Raw genomic sequence first — 7,622 nt, forward strand, 5'->3', positions numbered from 1 at the left:
CAAGAGCACTCTTTGCTTGATGTGCTCGCCTGTTAATCTGCTCCTATCATTCGGCACAGCCAAATTCACCATTGAAGCTACTCTTTCAGATGACACTGAAGAAGCTTGGCAAATCAAATATTTTAGGGCGATATCCGAGAGAACCGGCGTGAAGTGTCGGCAATTTACCCAGAACTTGATTGGATCAGATTTTCTTTCTAAAAGTGGTTGGTCCAAATACTGCTTCAGTTCATTGGGGACACAGCCACTGCTTGGAACTGACTCAAGTACCATACCAACACTCCAACACACGCAGTCAGTGATACCAACCAAACCAAACCAACAAGCAGTGTCATTGTCATAGATGAACAAAATAGACAAGCAGGTCATAGACTATAGAGTCTAATTTTTGTTTGCGTTTGAATTAAATTTAAGAAATCAGATTGGTCAAAGACATGATGTGACACATGAGCAGACAGCAGAGCTTTAAAAAATATATCGATTTTGATACCTAAAAATAAATATCGAAAGTTGATATATCGCGGGAAAAAATATCGCTGATTTATATCGATATTTTTCTGAAAAAATATCGATATTCTGATATATCGATATTTTTTGCCCAAGCCTAATTTCCATAGACAATTCATGTCACGGAGTACGTTTTTACGTTTGGTACGTTTTCTACGTTTGATAAAAAGATTGATTCATAAAACAAAGCTATTGGAAGATGTTTCGTAGTATCATCATCAGTTTTATTTCAATATATGTAGTACGACTTAAAAAACAAGCAGTGCCTCAAAGGCATATGGGCATGTATTAGGGAACGCTTTTAGTAGGCACTGATTTCGCGTAATGTTCGCTGAGCATGAAGTGATTCCAGTCGAGATGAAATCCAGTCGATTTACTGAAACTGGGTTCAATTTAGTCCATGTACTGAAATTGCAATATAATTCTCAAATATTTATTACATATAACCACTTTATCATGTTAAAGTACACAATCTACTTATTTACCTAATGTCAGTGCTTCCTTTAATTCTTTAGCATACTGATCAAGGCGAGCAGTCATATTAAAACCCCAATGGTCCTTTACTTGACGGCATAGATTCAAATCCATTGCAACAATAAGAAGTCCATCTTTATCTCTTGATAAGCCCGGAGTTCTGAATCCATTGGGAGCTGTAATGTAACTGGATCCATAATAACTTCTAGTAATATTCTGATTGAGTTTCGTTGTAAAATCCTCTGTTCCTACTCGGTTGAGGCTACAAGTGTAGTAGCTATTAGCAATCGCTGCATTCCGAGCTTCAATGCCCCAAAATGATTCACCGAATTCAGAAATAGTTGCTGCAGGATTAAAAACTATTTCTGCTCCATTCAGACCAAACATTAACCAATTTAAAGCATGGTGACGACCGTAGCAAATGTTAACTGCAATCTTAGCGTATTTTGTTTCGAACACTGGATGACCTGTGTTGCCAGGTAAATAATAAAATGTTTCGCTGAAACTGCCAACACTGGGTAAATGGTTTTTGCGATGCTTTCCCATGTAGTTCCCATTTTCGTCTATAACTACTGCCGTGTTCCACCAAACGCCGTTATCATTTTCTAAAATGGGAGATATTATGACCATGCTAAACTTTTTAGCTAACTTACTTAGAAATTGAAAACTTGGTCCATTCTCTGCAAGTTCCGCAAACTCAGCCCAATCCTCCTTTTCCCGAGTGCACAAGAAAAATGGCATATACCAAGCTTCTTGCAAACATAGTATTTGGACGCCTTCCGAAGCTGCTGTCTCAATTAACTTTTCCACTTTATCAAAAATTGCATTTTTCTGTTTATCAATTGGTTCATTAGTGGGCAGAACAATTGAATGTTGAATTAGACCAACCTTGACTATCTTCGGGGTCCTAACCTCTTTTGCGGCATTAAAAGAAAATCCTGCGACTTCGAATCCATATTTCTCACCAGCTTTTATGGTAGAATCTTGAAGTTTCAATTCAGAATGATCCTTTCTTCCATAATGTATCCTATTGTATTCCTTTAACTGCTCCGAATCCAAATTATTTTTGATTATTTCGTCCAAACTTCGCACTGTTTTTGAGTTCATGTTTGACTTGTCAGATATAAATAACTTCGGTATAAAAACAAAGTGATAAGTTGCGTAATGTTGTGTGCGATGTAAATAAGTGTGGCGAGTGTTACTAATCGATGTTTAACATATCGAGTCTCGGCTCGTTGTGTATTAACACTTTATGTACCTCGGAACATACGATTGACAACATACGATTTGAGAATGGTCAACAGAGTCGATTAAAAAATAGTTACCGACTGGATTGACAAGAATTATGTACCTATACAGTATTATAGTTACCTACCTACTGGCCGTTTTACGTTTTTCTCCGCCAAAGATGCACAATACTTGATTTTCAGCCAGGGGCAGTGGATACATGATCAAAGATGCATTAACATTCATTAAATTCAGGTCGGTACATACGGAGGTTTTAAGCGGAGTAGGTACATACGGGAGGATTTAGGTAAGGAGAATACATTAGGGAGTACATAGGGGAGTAAATAAAGGAGCACATAGGGATTACAGTACATAGGACAGCTACACAAGGGAGTACATACAGGGAACTAAATGCTTCTACCCACTGAGATCACCAACCCGCATTGAGCAGGCTGATTAATGCTCAATCCTTCTTTATGCCAGAGGAGGCCTGTGCCCAACAGGGGGACGATAAAACGGCTTGAAATGATGGTGATGGTATTGTTAAATAGCTAAATCCATTTACATTACATAAATAAACTAAAACTGCCAGCAGACAACAGAAGCTGTATAGATTATCTTACAATTAAGTAGGCAGTAGCTGATACAGCCAGTATTCCTAACTAGGGCGCCCTGTGGTTGCCTACCGTATAACATAATACGATCCTATTGTCTCTTAAACCACAATATTTGATACGCCATCTATTTCTAAATCTGTTTCCAAGACGATGTGGATTGTTTTTGAAGAAATATTTTTGAGAGTTATCTTTCTTAGGCGCAGAAATAAAATATGTTTCATATGAGGTCATTCACCTCTGCATAATGTAGGTATATCACCCACCATTATCATCTAGTCGGATTCCAGTCTAACCGGATGCAGCTGAGTACCAGTGTTTTAAAAGCATCTTCTGAAGGTCCTATCTGACCTCTTCAAGCTATCCGGGCAATCCAATACTACTGCCAAAGATAATGATGTCAGCATAATGTTTAGTACCTATATCAAAGTCAGATGAATTTAATTTTTCAATTGCTATAAAAACAGACATCTTCAGATCTTTTTGGCATATAAGTATCACCTAAAAATGTTGTTTCTGTTTCATAATCGTATGAACAATGGTCACAATCTACTAATACGAGTAATTATTTGACTTCAAATAACACTCATGATTGTTAAATCAACAGTACCTACACACAAGAGTTGCTATAACGTTGTAAATATTTTTTTGGATTTCAAAACAATACATATTTACTGAAATGTCGTTTGTGCAGTCGATATTCAATTAAACATAAACAGTTAATTGAGACAATTATATATATCCGGATGTATAAATATTTGTCCTGACCGGGAATCGAATAAACGCACATATTGCAACCACACCGTTTAGGTATTTTGCTTTGGATCTTAAAACCTCCCTGAAGAGTACAATAACCCTCTGAAATCTGAATAATGACGAAATAAGCACATCATAAAATAATACTTAATCATACCAAATTAATTAACATTATAAACAAAACCACATGATTTGAAGTTTATCAGCAACTCATAAACGTTCAAGTACCTAAGAAGTACTTACCTAATTAATAAACAACTTAATAAATAGAGATAAGTAATATATTTTTACAAAATCAATTACCACATAATGCACACCCCCCATTGGCTCTATTTCACCAGTCACGTAGCCAACGAAATGATAACCAAATATTTTTCAGACGACTTTAAAGTTATCGCGAGGGTCGAAGGTCGCCCACAACAGTCGGACCACACAGATAAACCAACCTACGGTCAATGCATCACCACCGGCAGCCTCTCGAGTGTATTTAAGTGCCGGCGCAAGCTGAAAAGCGCAGTCATTGACGGTCTATCATAGTGAACGGTCATACACACTAATAAATCAAAAATGGAAAACGAAACTGTCAGCTTAGAAGCCATCATCAACAACAACCTCAGCGGCAAAGACCTCGAGGAGTTCAACAGAATCTATTATGGAAGAACTGATAACCAAGAAGTTAAACTGAAGGACTCTTCCATCGCTGCGGCTAAGGAAGCAGACTTCGAAATCGCCGCCTACGCCTTCCCAGCCAAGAAAGAACAGACTAGACCACCCAGGATCGTGAAGGTGGGCGTCATCCAGCATTCCATCGCCGCACCCACCGACCGCCCCGTCAATGAGCAGAAGAAAGCCATCTTCGAGAAAGTCAAGAAGATCATCGATGTCGCCGGACAAGAGGGAGTCAACATCATCTGCTTCCAAGAGCTGTGGAACATGCCTTTCGCCTTCTGCACCAGGGAGAAGCAGCCGTGGTGCGAGTTCGCCGAGTCTGCCGAAGACGGCCCTACCACGAGATTCCTGAGCGAGTTAGCAGCTAAGTACGCAATGGTATTTGTTTCCTCCATCCTTGAAAGAGACGAGAACCACTCTGACATTCTGTGGAACACTGCTGTGATCATCAGCGACACAGGCAGCGTTATTGGCAAACACCGCAAGAACCATATCCCCAGGGTTGGAGACTTCAACGAATCTAACTACTACATGGAAGGCAACACTGGTCACCCTGTCTTTGCTACCCGCTACGGTAAGATCGCCGTGAACATCTGCTTTGGTCGTCATCACGTGTTGAATTGGATGATGTTCGGGCAGAACGGAGCTGAAATCGTGTTCAACCCGTCAGCTACAATTGCCGCTGAAGCCGGCAGCGAGTACATGTGGAACATCGAGGCTAGGAATGCTGCGATCACCAACTGCTACTACACGGCAGCTATCAACCGTGTTGGTTTCGAGGAGTTCCCCAACGAGTTCACATCGGCTGATGGTAAACCTGCCCACAAGGACTTGGGTCTGTTCTACGGATCGAGCTACTTCACCGGTCCTGACGGCGTAAGGTGCCCTGGTTTGTCCCGTACAAGGGATGGCTTGCTGATTGCTGTCATGGACCTGAACAAGAACAGACAGATCAAAGATAGGCGTTGTTATTACATGACACAGCGTCTGGATATGTACGTGAACAGCCTCGCTAAGGTACTCGAATTAGATTACAAACCACAAGTCGTACACGAAAATGAGAAGTGAAACAATAGTACGCGCTTCGAACTATCGGCTATGTATGGACTAGTGCCGATATTCAATAACCCATCGCATAAACCTTTAGAATGTCATAATTGCCCTGATATGATACCCAGTCGAAATGTTTTATTATTTATACACAAATAAATATTTTTGCAAACAATGTTGTTGTTTTTTTCATTCGTTTATTAATAATATTACAGTAGGCACCTTCTGATATCACAAGAGATTAATTTTGGGAGTAAACAATAAATATCCAACTTTATAAAATAACAAAACTATTTTCAGTAGAAACATGCTGAGATATCATTGGTACCTATCAGCTAGTTTGTTTCCACCCTGATTTTGTTGACTCATATTGCGGTATTAGGGAATATTACAATGTCTGCCTTTTTGGGAGATGAACCTACAATTATTCAGGGTCACTCACTTAGCCATAACAGCTTGTAATTTTAACGTAAGCTTGTGAATTTGTGCCTCAACCAAGATAGGTACCTAATGTCAATGTTAGCTTATTTATTCAGTAGGATCTGCCTTAGTTACAAGACAAGGCATGATATAATTATCTTATGTAGGTATATATTGTTGTCACTTCTAAGTCCTACCTAGTAAACTGCCAATACGGAGAGAAAAGTTCGTCAAAAATCGTTCCATCAGCGTTCAACGACAACTTCTGTACAAAAGAGTTTATAATTAGTGTATAATAGATAGCTGTAATCAATGGAAATGTCGTTTCCTTTCTCGATTATGCGCATAATAAACAATACCACACACAGACTCTATTAGAAATTATCGATAAGTCTTATCGTTATTAGTTTTCTTTTATTCACAATCGATATTAGCATAATCACTTCATTAGGAAGATGTTAATGAGTTCTGTTTTGGTTAGATACCCTTTATGTTAAGTATGTCCTAAGGTATTTTAGATAATCCTAATCAGGTTAAGAATGGATGCAGTATTTTCTAGTTTAAATGGAAAGTTAACTCAGATATCCATAATATTTCATCAATGAGAAATTCAAGTTGTGTATCGGTCGTGTACTAGTACCGCTTTTTTCTTAACTTGGGTGGCGGATATACATGTTTTATATTAGGTATTAATCGGACATTAAATTCTTGACCGTTATTTGAAGCTTACTAGTTTGAGATAGGCACCTACGTGTTTTCCGCTTTTATCTCTGTCCTTTTCTACCCCATATCTTGCATCTCTCTCGCACACCGACCAGTTTCACTCCCCACCAGGCAGGAGGCGACGAGTGTTCTCGGCGGCCACAGTTCGTCATTGGCGTCTTGTTTTCCGCCCGAGAAGGTTGGTCTAACCAACCGCTGTAGTATTTCGTTGAAAAATAAACTCAGTGCTCTCGCAGAACACAGGTGAGTTTATAATATTTTATACAATTTGTTAACGGTTTTACCGTTCGATATTCGATTTTGCGAAATCAAGTGTTAATATTTTGTACATCTACCCCTTTTTTTTGTCACGAGTTTCTTCCGTGTACTTTTTTTTTTTTCAGTAATTTGTTTTCAGAATGAGTGACTTATAAAGCAAATACGGATGCGGTAAATAATAAAGCTACCACAGCCCGTGCACGTGACTATGGAAAAGAAAGCAAGCCCGAAGTTCCTAAGGCACCTGTGGCCCTAGTTCAATCCTGCAAGGCGTTCAACTTTTTGACAAAAAAGAATGGTGTGAGGTGCGGTCCAACCAGCATCTCCTTAGTTCGGACTGGTCACTACCGCACTTGAAGAGGGCTGGTGGTGTCAAGAAAGCTTTTCGGCCTTGAAAGACTTGGTACGCTCCCCTCGGACTGCCAGTAAGTCTGTTAGCCACCCCCCATGGGGGTCGGCTCATTATCACGGCGTGTGATGGTTTTTGGCCTTGAAAGACTTGGTACGCTCCCCTCGGACTGCCAGTAAGTCTGTTAGCCACCCCCCGTAGGGGTCGGCTCATTATCACGGCGTGTGATGGTTTTCGGCCTTGAAAGACTTGGTACGCTCCGCCTAGGACTGCCAGAAAGTATACTAGCCACCCCCCGCAGGGGTCGGTTCATTATCACGGACCCGCGCAGGGTACCAATCTTGCATGTTGCGAGTAGCAGCATCATTACAAAGCAGGGACCAGTAAGTATACTAGCCATCCCCCGCAGGGGTCGGCTCATTATCACGGACCCTCGCAGGGTACCAATCATGCATGTTGCGGGTCGTACCATCATTGCAATCTACCCTCGCAGGGTGGCTTTTTGGATCGACTTTCGAAGAGTCGCCATTATAACCTTCCCTCGAAGGGAAATGGTAATCACACTCACGCTGAAT

The 7,622-nt window shown here is 40.3% G+C and overlaps 2 protein-coding genes across 2 annotated transcripts; one reads left to right on the forward strand and one right to left on the reverse strand.

Annotated features, from left to right (window-relative positions):
• Positions 1–926: 926 nt before the first annotated feature.
• LOC124636908 (beta-ureidopropionase-like) lies at positions 927–2,240 on the reverse strand. Its single transcript, XM_047173178.1, has one exon. The coding sequence runs from the start codon at positions 2,086–2,088 to the stop codon at positions 985–987; it is 1,104 nt and encodes a 367-aa protein (XP_047029134.1). The 5' UTR covers positions 2,089–2,240; the 3' UTR covers positions 927–984.
• Positions 2,241–4,084: 1,844 nt separating this feature from the next.
• LOC124637056 (beta-ureidopropionase-like) lies at positions 4,085–5,472 on the forward strand. The gene has a single exon (XM_047173374.1). The coding sequence runs from the start codon at positions 4,146–4,148 to the stop codon at positions 5,313–5,315; it is 1,170 nt and encodes a 389-aa protein (XP_047029330.1). The 5' UTR covers positions 4,085–4,145; the 3' UTR covers positions 5,316–5,472.
• Positions 5,473–7,622: the final 2,150 nt, after the last annotated feature.

This window comes from Helicoverpa zea, chromosome 15, assembly GCF_022581195.2.
Source record: "Helicoverpa zea isolate HzStark_Cry1AcR chromosome 15, ilHelZeax1.1, whole genome shotgun sequence".
In the NCBI taxonomy this organism is placed as follows: Eukaryota; Metazoa; Arthropoda; class Insecta; order Lepidoptera; family Noctuidae; genus Helicoverpa; species Helicoverpa zea.

Coding starts and splice junctions, on each gene's coding strand:
- LOC124636908 (XM_047173178.1), bottom strand. CDS start 2,088: ATGAACTCAAAAACAGTGCGAAGTTTGGACGAAATAATCAAAAATAAT.
- LOC124637056 (XM_047173374.1), top strand. CDS start 4,146: ATGGAAAACGAAACTGTCAGCTTAGAAGCCATCATCAACAACAACCTC.